The 20,183-nt window shown below is 43.7% G+C and overlaps 1 protein-coding gene across 4 annotated transcripts in view; it reads left to right on the top strand.

Annotated features, from left to right (window-relative positions):
• The window catches only part of LOC126924012 (disintegrin and metalloproteinase domain-containing protein 10), an 85,811-nt gene that overhangs the window by 48,378 nt on the left and 17,250 nt on the right, over window positions 1–20,183 (top strand). Inside the window, exon 1 of one of the 4 annotated variants that reach the window (XM_050738012.1) lies at window positions 7,340–7,427. The exons of the other annotated variants lie outside the window; for them this stretch is intronic. Coding sequence (XP_050593969.1) covers window positions 7,355–7,427 — 73 coding nt within the window. The 5' untranslated portion in view covers window positions 7,340–7,354. Of the gene's footprint in view, window positions 1–7,339; window positions 7,428–20,183 lie in introns of those variants that run through there. 4 annotated transcript variants of the gene reach the window in all.

Here is a 20,183-nt window from a genome sequence, read left to right as displayed (position 1 = left end):
CGTTGTTAGCCGAACGATCGGACCGGTCATCGATGCAAGGAATCGGTGAACATTGAAAATCGAGTTATCGAAAAACCTAGCGTATATACGTGGTGCACGGTGCACTGCGCGGCTTATAGACTACATTGCCGGAACATCCATGGCCAGGCCAATAAAAGTATATTGAACTTGTACGTGGGCGCGCGAAGCGGCCGAAAGGGTGCTCGAAGGAGAAAAATTTCCACGAGAAACAAGTCACTGCACGAATTTAAACGAACGAGGAACAGCAAGGCCGAAAGTTATCCGGATAAAATAAAATGCTTAAAAAATAATTTCAAGTAGCTGTCCGTCGGATTCCGACTCGTGGCGTTCGCGCGAATTCACTTTGAGAAGCATTCCGAGTGGATCGTAGTATCGTGATATCGAATCCAAGTTCAGCATGATCCGATCAAAGGGAAGAACAACAAGATTATTGTATACGCGCGTTACATCGGGCGGACGCACGATGTACCTGCCTCGCGCTCCACAAATTTCTCCGTTATTCGTTCTTACGAGGAGATAACGATAGAGATATGAAAGTAGGAACGACCAGTAGTCGAAACGATTCTGTCCTGTACAATCGCGGACGTTAACCGGAACGAGGGCAAGCAAAAATGATATCCCATCGAATCAATGGAACGAGATCTTAAAGGTACGGACTCTACCTGCTGTTGCGATACGTACTTACTGCAAACAAGTTCTTGACTACAACGCCATTTCTAGACGCACATTGTCCAGCTGGTGTTACATAGCTTTAATGCAACTGCATCGACGCAAACCGTTCCCTTTCCATTTCACGGACAATTATTTTGTTACCACTCGACCAGTCTCGTCTTTGTTGTTCCAGCGATGTTTGATGCTTCTCCTCCCTATTCCTCTATCTCGGTGAGTTCTCTTTTCTTCCTTTTCTCCTCTCTCTCTCTCTCTCTCTCTCTCTCTCTCTCTCTTCTCTTTTTATTCATCTTTTTCTTTCTTTCTTTGCCCGCTTTGAAAAATCGAACTTGTCTCTGCACGTGACGTACATTCGAAGCTACACGATCAATTCCTTTACGAGCCTACCGAACCGTTGCCACCATTAACTTCCTCGTCTACCTCCGATTACGTCGACATTCAACGTGGATGAAAATCCCGCTGCACCGAATTCAGCGAGAATACTTTCTATCTTTTTCGCGATATAGAGGAATTAAATAAATGTTCTCTCGAACACGACACAGAGAAAATTTAATAGAAATAGTCTGATAACGTCGTCCGTCTTACATTTCAAGTCGAAGAAGTGTTGTTCGCTTCTTTTGCAAATAGCTATAAATGCGACGGTTTTTCTGTATACATAGGATTTTGGCTGAAACGTTCGATTTTACTCGCCCTACTTTCCATGCAGCATACTTAAATTATCGCTTATCGCGTATTTAATACCGTGAGTATTCGTTAAAAAATTTTGCCAGGAGCTGTCACAACGATCCGATAGCAAACGTGCTGCAACTCGTGGATAGCGGCGTATCTTTGATCGGTGAAAGTAATTTAATCGGCTGGTACGGTGTGATCAAATGGAGTAGGTGACGCACGTTCTTCTTATACAGAGGGATTCGAATGCGCGCCTGGAAGGACACGCGTCATCCGGTAGACGTGCATCCCGACGCTCCAGAACCGTTTTCAGTGGTGACGTTATCGATTGGCACGGATTAATCCCTAATCAAAGCGAGCCGACTGTAGTCAGGTCAGTTATCGAGCTTCCTGGCCAATCGAAATTCGAGGCAACTCCGTTTCTGAGACGCGATCACAGGGAATCTCTGTGTGGCTAACTGTCGGTCGATGTATCGACAGTCCTTTAATTCGCGACGTATCCAATTACCGTTAACGAAACAACGCCTAATGTTTGCTCCTCCTGAGTTGTCGACCGCCTAAACAGAGATTACTGCGTAAATTGTGCGCTGGCACAGCCGGTTTAGTCGTATACCCGATACCTATGTCTCCGTTATTGAAACGGCAGCGGACGTTTGTAAAATACGCGTGGTTGAACGCGTGCTACTACGATTCGTGCTGGGAACGCGTTCGTACGGTTAACATACGCGTTAACCAAAGTATCATCGATAAGGTTAATCGTTCGATTATATTTCTCTAGATCCGATAGTATCGCAAGTTCGGAAAATAATCTCTACGTACGAAATTATGTATCGTTTAACTTCTCTCTCTTTTTTAATGGTGTACCATGCCGTAACTTCGATAAATCAATCGAGTTTACCTGATATCTTCGTACGAATAAACTTGTCGATCTTTTTTATTCCGCATGAAATTGATTTGAACGAAACGCACGAGGTTGAGAAGAGCAAACGTGGTTACAACAATGTGACCTTTTTACGTTCGATGCATCGTATTGAACGTTATTTTATTATTCACGGAAGTAACGCATAAGTTTGGTATTTATCGACACGGATAATTTATCCGGAAACTTTGGGAGCGAGCCAAGATTGGCTAGAACTTGGTTAGAAAATTTTAATCGAATGTCGCACGATATATCCATTTAACGAGTGAACTACAGGAGGTAGTGCGCTGCGTTAAGCCATTTTGTCTGTCGAGCTTTACCCCATTATTCCCTTGGTATATAGAGTCGACGATGCCTACTATTTTAAACGTTTACGCTTTACATGCTACATGATCGGTCAGGACGCTTAATCGCATCGTTTGTTTTGCGCCGTGTCTCACACACCATATACCTTACCAGCGCATCGTCGTGACTGTTTTGCTTCCAAACTTTTCTTCAAACAGAGTAACCTGCGCGACTGTTCCGCGTGTATAAATACGTATGTGTGCATGCACCATAACAGGGAGAAAAGCTTTTCGTAACGAGGTTGCTTTTCCCCGCACTGTGTCGCGCTGCTACAAACATTGTCGAATTACGAGGAAGGAAAAATAATTATCCGACGTCATCCAAGATATAAATTTATTTGCCCGTTTTGCAATGTTCGCATGTTTGCGAATAAAATAGTCGAATTATCGCGCTGTCGTACGTTTGAGTTCGAATTTCAAAGGTTCGTGATTATTATTGTGCGGGTAATCATTGCAATTAAACGCTCGAGGTTTCTTGCACCGGATAGTGACTCTTTATCGGGCTTTTACACCATTATACGGCATTCCTTGTAGGCAAATGCTCTAGCTGTTAGAGTACAGGTTTTTTATCGGATGCGGCGCGTGTGAGAAAAACGCAGCTGCATAAATGAGGCTAGATGTTATATGTACGCACCGAGAATCGTTTCATGGCGAACGTGCTTTAACGTCGCGACGCTGACACGTCCGCAAGTTTACCCCAGCGTTATATCTCGCATCATGGGATTTCCGTACGCTTTTCATCCTCTCCGTTACATCGTAAACTCTCGCCCTTTGTCCTCTTCAATGCCGCTCTTTCCAGCGAATTTCTCATCGCGTTTTCTTCAATGCGCGTGTGCACAGGCGTTCGCAAATACGTATATAAATAACTTACCTTGCATTTATTTTCCGTTTTCTTTTCTTCTTTTAAGAAACTCTCTCAGTCAAATTCAACGTTTCTATTTATTGTAAGTACATACATCTTTCAAGAGGATCGAGTGTTTTAATCAGCTAGGCTTTCGTGCAAACGATTTTTTAGTATTTCAGCATGCTTTTGGTTATAATACGACCTATGTAGATGGTTTGGAAATGAGACGAAACAGTAAGTGCTCAAAGGTATTTTAGTAGAACGAGATCGTTGGTGTGCTGTCTAATGTTTGTTTGTTATGTGGGAAATATGTTTTGGTTCGCTTGGTCGGATATACACAAGTAGAAAGGTTACTGCGAATAATTAGCAAATGTGTTTTCCATTGAAGTTGAGATATTTAGTCCGGAATGATCGAACTTTTAGCGCGATCGGTCGTTAGGCGATTATCTGCATATTTCAAATGATTCTGGGATTTGTTACATATACGCGATCTGTGTTAAAAAGCTTGGCACGTATAGCGCTGATCATCTGTCTGCCACGATCGAATAATAAAGCTCGATCAGGTATCTTCCTTTCGAGTTACGTTGGCTAGAGTCAGGCCACTCTTCTCTCGTACCCTAATCTCAAACGCACGTTTCAAATTTAACGATCAAAGTTCATGTGCCTGGGCGGCGGAAATTTTCGTTTCTGAAAAATCACGACAAACGTAGATACACTTTAAGTATTGAACGTTTAACTTCTCATTTGTTTTAAAATAGAACGCGTGTATGATACGACATCGAATTTCCATTTCATTTGACACATTTATAAATCATTACAAAGATTCGACAACGATTCGCGATATATGTATGTACCTTTTTTCTTTTCGTGGGGAAATGCTCGTGGACACCCCTCGCGGAAACCCCACGGTGGTCCGCCTGATGCTCAACAGGGGCGCCCCGGGACCTCTTCCGAATTGCTGCCGAAGCACTCCTTCGTCTTCTTCCATTCTGAACGAGCCATTCCTTAGGAATTTGGACATTGAGGCCGTCGTGCAAATCCGAGGAGATCCCAGAACCTCCTGTAACCACCTAGGGAGGCGCAACGCCGCCCTTCGGGGCTGAACCCTACAAGGGTGAGAAGTTCTCACCATTTCCCGCTCTGTCCGGTCCTTTGCTATGAACGGACTGCGAGAAACTCCTGTTACCCCGTCAGCATCGCTTTCACAACTGACGGTGGGTCCAAACTCTCGCCAATCGCTAGTCGCAGGATACGGCGGGGGGCCTCGCACGCCGGACAAAACTTCAGCGTATGCTGGATCGTGTCTTCGTCCTCTCCGCAGTGGTGACATGTGTTCGCCACCTCCTTTCCGATATTCTGCAGGTATCCCCCCAATACTCCATACCCGACGAGCACCTGCCTCATACGGAAGGATAACGAGAACCTTCCGCGGTCCCTCCAAGCCTTCCAGTTGAAAGGACCTGATCTCCGGCGAGTAGGTCGGAGAACCACCGCTCTCGTACCTCTTGCCTAGCTTCCCCTCGAATCTCGATCCGCCCGAGTCCAGGTCCCTCGTGTTTTCGTACACCTTTCGGAGCGCCAAGGCCTGGAATCCCCTTATGATCCTGATGCCGGTCGTCCTATGCAGACTCCTTAGCAAAAGCAGACTGTGACGACTCGCCATTAGATCCCCTGACTACACCGGAGTCCCGTACAGGACCGGAGAACGAACGACTTCTTCATATAGTCGGCGCACTCCGATCTCGGCCCTACAGATTGTTCGGCAGCAGGCCACATAAGGCGTTGGCTGTCGTCGTCACTTTGGGGACCAAGAGCCTGAAATGCGGTCCGAACGTCCATTGGCTGTCGATGGTGAGGTCCAGATATTTCATCCAAAACCCCACCTCGACATCCTCCCCTTTCATATCCAAACGCAGGCCAGGCGGAGGAGCTCCCCTACGCCGCTAGTCGTAAAACCATATAGTCTCCAACCTTGACTGGAATCACCCTCAGGCTCAGCCTGCCTATAGCACGCACCACGCAAGTGACGGCAGTGGACCGTGCGCAGTGTCTCGTGCCACCAGCGTCCCCCAGCCAGGGCCAACGTGAAGCCAGTGTAACACATCATGCCTGTGCCCGGGGACACGAAGCACCGCGTCGTAGCCGATGATCCACAGAATCGGTCTCAAAACAGAACCCTGCGAAATCCCCACGCCCGACGGGACGCCGCCCCTCTCCATCCTTGCCGGTGTACCTGACCCATCTGTCGCTCAGGTAGGCCAGGATGACACGAATAATGTAGAAAAGAAGAATTCAATGATCTCCACTATTTCATCCCAAGGTATGGTGTTGAACGCATTGACTGTGTCTAAAGAGACTGCCAGCGCCACCCCACTTCGGGAAACCATGGCCCGCGACATGTCCCGTACCCGGCCCCGTCGGAAGCCAGTACTGTCTTTCGTGCTAACCGGGTACTCGCCCCGACGTATGTGGCAGTAACTTTTTCAAAGAGCTTGGCCACCTCATCCCGGCCGATACGCGGTTGGCGTCCATCAGTCGACCCTCCTTACGAAGAAGGACCTATCTCGCTGTCCGCCATATGCGGCTATAGGCTTCCTCCCTCAGATACCGTGTATATAGGTGCCCTAGTCTGGGAGCCATGACCCTTATCGTCTCCGCCCATACCTGTCCCGGATCTCCATTCGGACCCGGCGCTACGTTGCGGGAGGCTATGCTATTCGTCGCGTCCAGCATCTCGTCATCCGCAACCCCCAGTCACACCCTCCACTCCACTGTCCAAGTGGAGGAAATGCGCGGCTGCAATGAGTTGTCATCCTGTGGCGGGAACAATGTGCAAATGACCTCCGCAAGCAATGTCGTCAGCGGTGGAGCCCTTGGATGCAGCTTCTTCATCGCTATCCTGTACGGCCGCTCCCACGGATCGGATTCGACCGACCGGACGAGGTCCATCCAGGAGTGGGCTTTAGCGATCTTGATCCTCTGCTGCAAGGTGCGTCGCGTCTCTCGATATGCCTCGTGGCGGCGGAAGATCTCTTCTTCGTCACGGAGCCATCGACGGCGGACACTTTGGAACCGCCCGCGAGCCTGAACGTGCTCTGCCCACGACTCTGCGATCTCCGGGATCCAGCAGTAAGCGACCCCATTCTGTCTAGCACAGAGCATGGAGCGCGGCATCGACGCATCGCATGCTCCTCTGCACAAGCGTCCCAGCTCGAGGCAGCCACAATAACTACCCCCTAGAGCATCTCGCTGTCTCTATCTTTGATCCGCTATCTTGGTGGCGGGCGGCAGGGTTCCACTCCCCGGATGCCGCAGGCCTCTCCCGCGGACATTATCTCCGGCCCCACCTCTATAAATATATAGAGGTGGTCCGAGAGAGTCTCAACCCCCTCGGCCACTCACCAGCCTTGAGACCCGTCGAAGCGCGTTGCGGTGCCCCATATAATATCGACAACGGAACACCCCCTCCACGCCACGCATATGCTAGTCGAGCCCCTGTTAAGTAACAGGAGCCCGAGTCCTGCAACCCAATCTGATAGAGCCCGGCCACGAACGTCGTCAGTCCTGGTGTTCCCCCACTGCGAGGAGTGGGCATTAAAGTCCCGCAGGAGGAGAATCTGGCTGGGAAGGTATCGTCTCACGCAATCGCCAATCCCATCTAGGAACTCCTCAAACGCGACCAGGCCAATGTTCGAGGAAACGTATACGTCCAGCACCACTGGATCCCAGCCCACTGGATCGCGACATAGCCATTGCGACGCTGGAGCGTGACACAGTACTCGCTAGGGCTCGGCCACCACCGCTAAGGCGACCTTGCTCTTGCTTATCGTCTGGAAGAGCAGGTCTTGGGCACACCTCGATCGCCTTAAATTAGTCTGCAGGAGACGCATGAATCTACTTATCCAAGTCCATGGCCTCCCCCAGCTATCTACCACGTTCGTGGTCCCTTCATCGTCTCTCGGTAGGTCCTCGTATTAAAGTGGACTACGAAAAGTGATTAGCCGATTAATTTGAGAATAAATAAGAAGGGAGATGTTTATATGTCGATACGTTTGATGTCATCAACCAGCAGAGCATACATATTTGTCTTAACATGCAGCATTTCTCTGATGATATCATCGACCAAATGAATATTTAATTTTAATGTAAATACGTAACGCGAAATGATGGTAAATCCAGTATCGGTACTCGGTTCGACTCAATTAAAAGGCAATTGTACTATCGACGAATGAATTATTCAAAGCCCGGTTCTAAATAGTAACATACGACAATAGCTTTGCTGTCTGAACGCATAAAATTGCGGATGAGTACAGATTTTACCGAGTAAGCGAGTACTTTGAATATTCAATGGGGGTCAGAGTCGTATACGCACGTCGGAGTGAGACGACCAAGGTAATTAATCCAATCAGTCTTTCTGATGTCTAATTAAAATTTTCTGCCGAGCACTTTGAATTGCTGCCATCGGGAATTTTCCCAGGACGATAGTCTTATCGATCGAAAATTTTAACAATGGCGCGTAACCGATACATTCGAAGAAGCCGAATGTATCCGTCCGTATCCTTCTAGTTTCTCTCTCTCTCTCTTTCTCTATTTCTATATTCTTTTTTATAATATGATCTTGCGCGGATTCTCGTTTTTTCTCTTTATACTTTATATTTGACACGTATTTATTATCGGTACACTTAAATTATCATATCAGGCGCCGCTTTCTAGCAGCGTAGTCCTATACTTTTTCTTCCAACATGTTTGCCGCTACTGTCTTTGCCGTGCTTCTTCTTTACTTGCAACCCTTCGACGGCTGAGCTTTCCCTTCACCTCCTGGCCAACGGCAGACTATGATGTGGCGCCAAGGGAAGAGATGGCAGCGCAAATCTGATACTATTCATATTCAGAGCGATATTCAGGGATGGTAAATAAGAAAGCTCGATTTCGTTGGTGTTACAATTTACGAGTCTGAAACTCAAACGTCATTCGACGCGCAATAAATGCTTGGCCACTCGAGGTGATATTTCATCGGATACCAGGCTACCTTCGCGTGAACACCGCGCGTAATACCGGTCGTTGTTTTATATTTTAATACTATATGGAAGGTGAATCGGAATTGTAGCGAACGTCGCCCATATTCATCCATAAAGGCATTAACAATCTGTCAACTACGATAAAATTGTTTATGACCGACTCGTAGACTGCGAGACTCAATCTGATACGAACGAACCGGTTGACTTTTGGATATACGGCTCTTGTTTCGAGGACACTGATTTTTTTTATCACGTAAAAATTTAACTCGTCGTGTCTACTCGCGAAAAAAGCTATAATCGATACTCTTAACGCTTTAACGATGCTTTCGAATTTCAAAGCGACGAAGCATCACATCGTTCGGTGTTATAAAACCGAAGCATGTGTGAAGCGAAAGAGACAACAGGCGTTGCAAAATTTCCAATTATTTAATTGAAGAATCGAAGAATTGCCTTGACTTTCTTTGGAAAATATAATCAACGCATCTGGCGAAAAAGAAGATAATCACTTGGAAGAAGTGCAAAGAAGAGGCATGCAAAGAAACGTGAACGAGGAATTTCATATCGCTCGTTGCGAGATCTTCGTTCCATTAGTTCTACGCTAATTCGAGTTCGTTAAACTCGATATTTTTGCGCTTCGATGCATCATCGTTTATCATACCAGTTGGCAATGCGGAGAACGAAGATAGGTCCGAGTTGAAATTAAAACTCACAGTGACGCGCAAACCCGACCATCTACCGATCTTCTTTACTTTCTCGTATCTCGCACTCCAATTTCTATCTCGTTCTTTCCTATTCCTTTTCTATCTTCATTTCTTTCGTTTTCTTTTTAACTTTCATTTATATCCAATGGTTTATTTTCTGCTTCGTTTATAGCCGCTGCATCGACCATCCTTATCGGTTTAACATCATTCCGTATCCTTTGTTCGTTTTCTTTCGTTTATTTTCTATTTTTTCGCGTGCTCCGTCGATTTCGTCCGCGCGTCTATGCCCATTGTGCCTTTTTTTCTTGCTTCGCAGTCTCTGTTGTTGCGTTAGATTCTCTGAAAGTTGAACGCGGAAATGTAATAATAAGTACGGTGCGCTACGCTGTCTAAAAGTGTCCATAGAAACCGGACTTTAATTAGAAAAAGGCGATCGTTCGTTCTTTCGCCATTATTCCCATTGTCTCTCTGCGTTCGCCCGACCATCTGTCGCAGATAATTGAAGGCGATATAAAATACTCTCCACCGGCATTTTTCGATTCGTCATCGGACGATACGATAGAAACGAACCATTTCTGTTGGAAGATGTCGCGATGTATAGTATCCTCTCTGTGCTTTCAGCTTTCATTTTCAATTGCATACGTGTAAGTGACAGAGACGAATGAACGTTCTGCCATCGATACGAATACGAATACGTACTATAGTAAATAGCTATTCGAACCTATAGATTCCTATATTTTTATCGTTATCTTTACTCATCCTTCATGAAGTTTCTTATGGCAAATATTAAATGCAGTATAAATTATAAGAAATTGTTATTATAAGAGAGAGTTATTATAATAAAACGAGTAGCATCGACCGCATGGATATCTGTTCTTCCACAAAGATCGCAAACGATGCGCGAAAAAACGAAACCTTGCCGCTTTGAAACTTGGGAAATGGGATGCGGCGTTGGCTTTTCTTCGGGCCGCTTCGCGAAACTTGACTGTCGCAGAGCTTACCGGGACTAGAACTAACAGCAAATTCCCTCTTAATGTCTTTTACATAGACACTGACTACGTTTCGTATATTCAACGCCGCTTGGGATAAATATCAAACTGTTTCTTGTAGTTGACATGGTTTTGTTAATTTAAAAGAACGTATACGGAATGCCGTGCGAAAATTGGACAAAAACGTGGACACAAATTTTGCATGAAAACGAAAAATGTCCAATATCTCTTGGTTCACGATTCGTTAACGTTTTCGAATCCTAGATACACGAGATTCGGAGAAAACCCAAACGATATTACGTTCGTACACCAGGCATCTTCGATACCACCCTGTCCGTCATTTCTGTCGCGTAACGCTATGCCGAGAATTCCGGAAATTTTAGCTACCTGCTTGACTCTCAGGCAACGTCGTCTAGTTTTGCGATTCAGTCGCGAAGAGTGCAGTTTCTTTGGCTTTAATAAAGCTAACTATATTTATTCTGCGAATAAACTCGCGAGAAAACGATAATGGCAATATTTTTTACATTAATTAGTAATACGTTTCGATAGTGTATATTATTATTTTATATACTTAATCCTCTCTGCACCGAAGCGCGAATCTAAAACGAATCCATCGGCTTGTAAAATCCGATTATACAACGTGACGATGTTGATCGATATGCTGCGCGTCAAGGTAATGAACCGTAACTGATTTGTATTTAGAACTTGGTTTATCAATGGGTATGCGTATTTACGGAGTATATCAAGAGTCGTCGTATACCTATGTGCATACGTATATAAAATTCGAATGCAAACATATTTCTAAACTAATCGGTTGACTAATAAATAAGGAGATACGATATGTAATTATTTCATCTTAAGAGAGAATAAATTGTTCGAATTCGTAGGAGACGGTCATAGAGGATCAATATGAGAAGGTATTAGATATCGCTTCTAATCGGTATTTATCATTAATTCTTCGATTTTCATACGAGTGTAACGTAACTGCACAGCCGTCAAAGCGTCCGTTTCGACAACTTATTTCTATCGAATTCTTTGTTGGACTTGCACCGGTCATTCAAATTGGTTATTCGATAATATGAAACTATACTAGAAAAATACAACGCGTAGTTAGAGTTGTTTCTCCAAGGGTCTTTACGTTAGAATATATATGAAATTTATTTACAAGTAGTCAGGGTAATCTGATTTTGCATGTTTATTCGAAAGAAGCTTTGCATTGTATTTGGCCGGTGGTCCGTCACGTTTGCCAAGTTGAAGTTAATACGTAATTGCAGGCTCGATTAGATGGACCGAATTGGTTTGAACGTTTGACGGAACGGTTGAAAATTTCGCTTGTATTTACCATTGCCGTGGAAAACGGAAGTAGCACGGGCGGCGAGCTGGAGCGCGGGCGCGATATTTATCGATGAGGAAGTAGAGCGGAAAAACGAAGAAAGACGTAGAAAATTTGTTGTTTGCCGTTCTCTCGCGCTGCTGCCGGTGTTTCGCATCTCTGGATGAAATGTTGCCGCTTCTGCTTCCTCGGCCGTACCTCGCCCTTTGTCTTCGCTCTTTATCGTATTTCACCGAAGCTATAGCTCGAAGGTTGAAAGACTCGCGTTTTATCGCGTCGCGAGTATGCAAGAAGCAGTTTCGATTCTATACGTTTATTTGCGGACGTCGTATCGTATTCTTTGACGCGTCTCGCCAATCAATCGACGCGACGCGCGATGCGACGCCACCTACGATGCCACGGAAATAATGGCTCGACGTTTTACGCCGTTATTAACGACGACTAACGAGATGGAAAATATCGAAAGGTATGTTTTGTATTCTCAGAATGATATCTATCCGTTTGAAATTGAAATGGTCTTTTTCCAACGATTATTTACCGCGTTATATCGTTATATCAGCCAGAAATCTTGGGAAATATTTACCCTTTTAGCGGAAAAGAACAAAGAATTTAATTTTTGAACGTGACTGGTTATTCCGCTAGGCTTTTCAATTACTGTCGTAGAAGGAGCCGAACCGTAAAAGTTTTAAGTACTTTTTCTACGAGGTACGCTAAAGCTGCATTCATAAGGCGTAGGAACTCTGAAGTGCAGGAAGGAAGCCGTTGGTACGAGTAGAAGAGGACGAACCGGAAAGGGGAGCGAAACGCTCTGCGAATTTTCTCGCAATCGAAAAACTTTCCTAAAGGTTGAGCTTTAATTAATTTAATTGACAGAAAGACAGTGTATTTATTAGAAAATATCAGATTCGACTTGAAACGCATGGATAGTCTTGTTAATCTGTGATTTATCTGTAGCGTGCTCGGACAAATTAAGAATTATTTACGCGTTACACTGGTTACACCAGTTTAATGTCGCGACGAGTTTAATCGCGGTATGTCGCAATAGAAGGTTCTTCGTTGGATTCAAGTCGTCGTTTCGGTTCTTGACGGACGTGTTCTTTCGGATTACGGGGCCGAACATACGCACGAATGGGTCGGAGAATGCCGCTTTAGTTAGTCTAGGATGATCTAGAAATTCTCCTCTTTTTCGACCGTCTTTCGTCGATATGCGATTTTATCGCATTTAACGCTTGTTCGACTACTTCGGTTCGACTAGTTCGGTCTTTCGATATTTGTGATTCGACCGCCGATGTCTTTTTTACGCGGATGAGTAAAATGACTAAAATATATATGTAAATATACGTGTTATCAACGATACGCTGGCCTAAATGATACAAGACAGGACTTGCTTCTCAATTGCTTTAATCGAGCAATTGGTCTTTGGGATCAATTACCAGATCGTTTCTATTCTATTCTGTTCTATTTCTGGAAATACCGTTCTCGTACAATATCCCATCTTTCTCGATATTTGTATCGTTCTAAGGAGACGATTACCATTTTCGAAGATCGAAGCAATAATAAGAAAGACGAAATCTTTTTGCGAATGTAAGGTTAAACGATTCGTGCAACTTTTCGCGCGACTTACTCGAGTTTGGTGTATTGTAATTAAGAAAACCGCGTAGTGGTATAGATAGAACGATGAAAAAGAAACAGTTATCGATCAATTTCCTCCGATTAATAGGTCGGAAGAATGACAAACGAGTTCGCATCATACTCGAGAGGAATAAAACGGCTAAATAGCAATAGAAGATAACGTTTGTTGAATCGCCAAGTTAAACCGGACGAGTGGAATAGCAAATATCGTTCGTTAGCTAATATATATGTAAATGTAATCGATATATTCGTGTATTCGTGCAAGAACCAGTGACCGTGCAATACATACTTGCTTTTCCGTTAATATAGAAACGCTAACGGTCGGCTATTGCACATTGCACATTCATCCGGAGTAACTAAATAGAGCGAATCGTTTCAAAACAAAAATTTTGCCTGTTTTGTTTCAAAAAATCGGCGGATAAACGACTTGATTTGTACAGAAGAAGTTTTACGTCTTTGTTTCTCGTTTTTCATTTGAAATTGATATTAAGATATTCAGTTTTCTTTGCTTGTTTTTTTTCTTTTTTATCTCGAATGCCTTTACACTTTACTCCTTCGATATCCCAAGTATATTACCGTCCGTAAATCCATTCCCATATGCTTCTGTATTTTCCATATTTTCCATATTTTCTCGCGTACAAAGTAAATGTATCTTCGCTCATGTTTTTGCTCTTTCCACTTAACGCGCACCAAGCTACTCTAAATCTCATTACATCTGAGAAATTTTCCTAAGTGTTCAACAGCCAGACATCTTTTGCGGGTGATGTTGCGATTAAAAGCTAAACGCTCGAAATGATCGAAACGAACGCGTAAATCTCGTCAGCAACGTTAGAACGTTTCAGGCTCGTTGTGTTTACGTAAGCGCGTATAGACGTCTCAAACAACCAGGCATCTTTTGGCGTTCTTCCTTTTAAAAAACCATTGTAAAATCCACTCGATAGAGCAGATATTGTCGCGTGTATTTCGAGCAACGTAATGATAGAAAATATACCTTTTTTGTTTTTGTACACTCTAGTGTCTTTCACGGTATTAAACAAAGATCTGCGGATCTAATGTATTAACAGTGGTAGCGACATTGGCTGGTAATATTAAGATCGCGTCACCTTCGATTGATGATTTATACGGATTGCGAACGAAGGGAGCAAGGGTCGTTTGTTGTCGCAATCACCGTTAAAGAACGATAAATCTTAAATGCAGTTTGCATCGTTGCTTTTCCATCGTATACATTGTAAACGTCACGTGGAATTTTCGTCGATCAAAATCGGATTTGCAAAATAACGAAAGAAGTACGGATGTAAATAATTTAATCAGTCGTCGGCGGTGTAATCTCTCTTGTAAACACGATTACTTAATCGTTAGAGATCAATGGAAAAACACGCGATTCCCGCCGTTTATTAAACAGAGAGTATAGACGATGTTAATAAAATTTCTAACGCAGTGGTGATTGGCAAAAGTCGCGAATGACAACGCGTAACTCGAACGTTGTACAAGAGCACCCACCAGTCGATAAATATTTAGACTTTGCTCGCCGTTTGAAAGCCGTATCGAACGTCGGTTTCGTACTCGGACGTATTTTCATTCGGGTTTATGTGATTAATTTCACGCAAGTCAGTGTCCCTGATACGTCATTGCGAACGAGCATAACTGAGATTTATTCCATTTGAGAGGGAATGGGGAAGTGCGGAATTCGAGGGAGATTCGAATTGCAGTTAATTGTCACTTATATCGGGTTAATATCGCCTTCGAAACCAGAGAGTCGGCAATGATTGATCGAGATTATTCGATGAAACTTACGAACACTCGCGGTTGCGAGCGGATCGACGGAGGAAAAGAGTTGCAGGCCAGACAGTCGATTATAAGGTGGACTGTATGAATTTGTTGGATGCGTCGTTATTAAGAGACTGTCCGTTTTAGGTACGATACAAGATATCGGCTGTTACGTCGTGTCCGATGGTCAGACCACGATCCTTGAACTTCGTAAGACGGAAGACGCCCGTACTCTACGACTTTGTCGTGTTCGGCGGTCGGATCACGACCCTTGAACTTCGCGAGACGGAGGACGACTGTACTCGACGAATGACCGTTCGTATGTAACTACCCTGTCGTGTCCGGCGATTGGGCCGCGACCGTTGAATTTCGTGAGACGGAAGAGAACTGTCCTCTACGACTGTTTGGTTGAATCGGATTATCGTGGCCGGTGGTCGTACCACTCCTCGTGCGTGGTGGCCAGACATTGACCCTTGGTTTTCATAAGATGGAAAACAACAGCTATCCGCAGCTGACCGATATCTCGCATTTGCCCGGTTGTCGATCGCTTAAGACGGTTGTAAAGGATAAAAGTTTGCTCGCTGTATCGAGTAATTTATGACACTGTTGCCGAAGGTGGCAAGGAGATGCCAAATTTTTCCGATGTTCTCGTAACAAAGACACGATGTCTTCGAACGTAAAACGTAAAACGTAAGACCAGTTTTACCAAGAAACGTTTCGTCTTCCGTCAAATTGCTGTTTAACCCCGTCCGAGAATAACGATGCCTTTGTGTTTACGAAAACAAACATTCGCGTGGGGGTAACTAACGAGTAATCAACGAGTCGTTAGAAATTACCAGTAGTGACAGTTAATAAGTGATATAACCCGTGCAAGTTATCACCGGTTTGTACGTTCGAGGCTTCTTGTTGCAGAGCTTGTTCCAACGGCTATTAATTACGCAAAAAAGGTAATTTCCGAGAGTCAGCTGGCCGCAACATTAATTAGCCAACTAATGTTAATCCGGTGCTCCTAAACTAATTTAATTAAAGCCTGCCGCTGCATTCCACGCTTCGCGGCTAACAGCATGCCTTCATCTGCATCGAACTCGCGCTATTGTTCGCACTGCTGGTATGCCCTAAATATTTCCCTTACGATCGACGTAAGGCGATCTTCTACAAGACGACGTATCGTTTCTTTTGTACCGTTGTGTTTACTCGGATCTTTGTTCTTTTTCTTCTCGCATGTCTCGTTACCGCGATCGAAAGGTTTGCGTCAAAAACGACTTTCGAGTCGAAGTTTTGTCTTTCTCTCAAAGAAAAAAGAAGGAAGAGGGAACAAGGTAGAAATAAAACGTGCAATCTGTCGCGCAAAAGCATTATTCCGTCGAACCAGGCGAGCATAGCTGCCTAAATAGTTAAATTAGTTGGTGGTAGCCAAGCAGGCAGGATTGGCACGTGCAACTAGGTCAATTGATTCCTCCTCCATCGTTAATATCGTCTCCTAGCTAACTGCTACTGCTTGGTCGAATCGATAACGATAATTTGTCGTCGACGATGCCATTTAAAAAAGCATTCTCGACATCGCGGACAACGTTGTTAGTTCACGTGGAAAGTGCGTTTAACGATATATACTTCTTTCGACTAAATGGATACTATTTGTTACACGTATATCGTTGCAATATTTTATCCCGGACATCTTCCTAACGCGCTTAATACCAATGTTTTCCACGTGTATGCGTTTAAGTACATCGCATGCATTGTTTACAAGCTTCTGGACTTTATTCCAAACTTTCTTATCCGGCAATACGCGAGCCAAGTTCTCAACGACGCCAATTTCACGAGCAAAAAAAAAAACGTCTTTCATTTTATCTAGCCAAAATCCCCGAACGGTACAAATCACCACGTAGATCAGGAACCACGTCGCACAGGATTGTATAGTTTGGTAGAGATAGATAGATAGAGAGAGAGAGATAGAGTTTGACAGAGATTGTATAGCGTATAGCTTATAGTGAGTAATGTATAGCGAGGAAAGACGTTGAAATCCCTTCTCACGAGGCGGATCGGACGTGTACCGAGACAAGCCTATTTTCACCATTCACTCGCAGTGGTATATTCTTTGATTTTCCCGGGCCAATTTTGGCAAACGATCAAATTAATTTCGTGCAAAGAGAGAAAAGAAAGAGAGAGAGAGAGAGAGAGAGAGATTTTTATCATATACGCATTCATCGTATCTTTATACGACGTAACAGCAGCGTGTTCTACCATATCGATACCGTTAAGCGATTTACTAATAGCAGTGAAATATCGAAGACTGAACACGTATCGCCTGCGTGGCTGTACGAAATATCCAAAGCTGTCAAAATTACCTTATTTTAAAGTCATTATTTTAGAATATTTTAGAGAACGATAGAATCATTTAGATAAATAATCTTTTCGTCGATTTGCGCGCTGTATAACCTTGATTAAATTTTAATTCGATAAGATTATACGTGGAAATATTAAATGCTATATCTATTGTCTGTAACAAGAAAACTTAATACGTATAATAATATGTAGTTTGTCACGTTGGTAACGTTATCTGTAACGATATTGTATCGAGTTTCATTAGCGCAATAAATTTGTATCTTTAAGCGATAAACTTACGCGCTATAAAATCATATCGTTCGAGATCATACGAATAGGACGTTTACCCGGTTATAATAGATGCAATGTAAAATTGACCGACGGATTACGTTACTCTCGTCCTCTCTGCGTTTTCCTCTCTCGATAACTTCTGCACTCGTTTCGTTTTTCCGTAATCTTGCTTCCTTTCTCTCTGTCTATCTATCCGTCTTTCGCTCTCCTGCCATTTTCTTTCTTTTTTTATTTCTATGCATATAATGCGCATGCGTGCAGATAAGATTGATCGCGAACGCACCATGTGTCCATCGTACATGTTCATAAACCATAGAACGAGGGATCCATCGCATCGGTTCGTGGCGAGTTACGCCCCTCGCAACCACGATGTTTCCTGTGGATAGAACCAGCTACCGGAAACCGGTTCCTCTCCGGACAGAAGGGAGCACATGCCCGAGTCAATAGATCGATGCCAGACGCAATTTGACCGACTGCTACTACTGCTAGGTACTACGTACTGCTACTGCTACTGCTACTGCTACTGCTACTGTGAAAGGCGCACGTAGCGGAGATTCATTGAATTTTATTCGGTCCTCGTTGAGTTCGATAATGGCGAACAAAGAAAGACACGCGTCTTTACCGAAATCCTACGAGAATTTCCACGTGATTATTAACGCGATTCTCATGCCGGAAACGTTTTCCACGAAATCTTTTCGATTATAACCCGAGGCAATGAAACTAAAAAGAATTCTCTGCTCCCTTAAATATCGTAACCATAAGTTCTATATTTTTTCGTAAATCGAAAAACAACTTTTCTTCCTTCCTGTACTCGAGCATATTTAGTCGAGGATCTGACCTGACCGTACTACTAAATGCAGTTTCTTTTCGAAAGCGATCCACATAGTCATGCTGCAACGTTTAACGGTGCTTCTCTTGTTTCGGAAACTACATACAGAGATGCGTATTTGAGTAAATGCTATCGGAGAAAACCGATGTCCTTCGAACGACCGGTTCGCATCGTAAACCGTCGAGACTTTTCTTACCATGGGATACGATTTGTATTCTCGAAGGAGGAAACGACGTTTAGAAACAAAATCTCTGCTAAAACATTGGAGCAAACTGATCCGACTGGCTGATCGGGGAAACGTGTTGCTTTTTGTAGCGTTTTAGAGAGAAGATTCGATGGAGCACGATCGAAACGCGAAAACACGATTTCCAACGTCGAATCGACCAAACCATTGTAGCGTTTAAATGACCTGAAAATTTGATAGAACGCGCGTATGTATCTTTGCCGTGGCGGAGTTATCGAAGCTGTACGTTAGCCCGGAGTTACGAGAAATGGAAATTTCGCCGTTCGGATTACACGATTGCGCTAATTTAAAGGTAACGCCACCGTCGTATCGGCCCAATTACGCCCACGATGCACATCGGGTACAATGCCGACCCGTGCGTGGTGACCCACTTACCTCGATTCTTTCATCACCTTGATCGCGTTAATCCAATTTCGCAACTGATATCAACGTAGGTTTACGCTATTTTACGACCGCATCTCTTTACCACTTGGGACAAGGATTCGTAGATTTCTTCGAATATATTCGTTCGTCTGTACCCGTGCAAATTAGAGAAAAATATCTATACTTTGATAGTATATCTTCGATAGAAGTATCTTCTATTTTAGTATATTTTTCCGTAAACACAATTTTACACGACCAAGTTCCGCGTGTTTTTAACGTTATTACGATGTCCTTTTTTTTTTTTTTTTTTTTTTTTTACTTTTCCTTTCCCTTTCTTTTTTTGTCAAGGTACAAGGGTTCGGAGGAAAAAGCGTTCGTTGGAAAATTGAAAGTCGCGACGACCATTTCACGTTTCTCAATCCCATCGTTCCACGTTTCTCTGCGCTTTCAGCATATTGCTGCCGCCTTTTCCGTCGTAGGCATCCGTTAGGTACGCGTTACCCAACGTACTCTTTCTGTCATTCGGATTAAAAGTTAAACCCACCGTCTGCAGCGAACCGTTACGAGATTTATACGATTTAATGAAATGTTAGCTTCTTTTCGCGTTAGTTTCTATAAGATTACGTAAGATCCAAGTTTATACAGAGCGATGGTTGTTTCCTCCATAAAATGTAGTTTTCCGTGCAAATTCGTAATAAAGTTGTCGGTTTCTCCGAGATCCTAATGCGAATTTTACGTTAACGCCAGCGAGAGCAAATTATTAAGTTTTCCATTTCGAAGCGATGACTGGTTATCGAACTTGGACCGTTCTCTTTTGACTTTATTTCGCGCTTTATTTCACTGCATTGTGGAACGCGTGCAACTCGAAGATAACGATAATAAACGAAGTAACGTTGCGTTCTTCCGACCGATACTAACTCTCGAATTTCTCGGAATTAATTCTCAGATATTTTCTTTCCCGTGCCTTCTTCTATCTTGTTTCATCGAAAAGCGACGTTATATCTTCCTTTTCTTATCGAATAAACCACGCGAGGATCTTCGTTGATCGTGCATCTATCTTTCGTAACAACGTATTTGGAATTTTTCGCGTCGTTTGTTCTTCGAATTCTGCAATTCTATCCCATGTCTATGTTTAGTTCGGATTTCGATAAACGGCTATATTAAAACTATTTGCAAGCACGTATATAGTTCATTGGGACATTACTCGTCGATGCAAAACTCTCGCTCT

This window comes from Bombus affinis, chromosome 14 (assembly GCF_024516045.1).
Source record: "Bombus affinis isolate iyBomAffi1 chromosome 14, iyBomAffi1.2, whole genome shotgun sequence".
Lineage (NCBI taxonomy): Eukaryota > Metazoa > Arthropoda > Insecta > Hymenoptera > Apidae > Bombus > Bombus affinis.
This window is presented reverse-complemented; position numbering and strand designations above follow the sequence as displayed.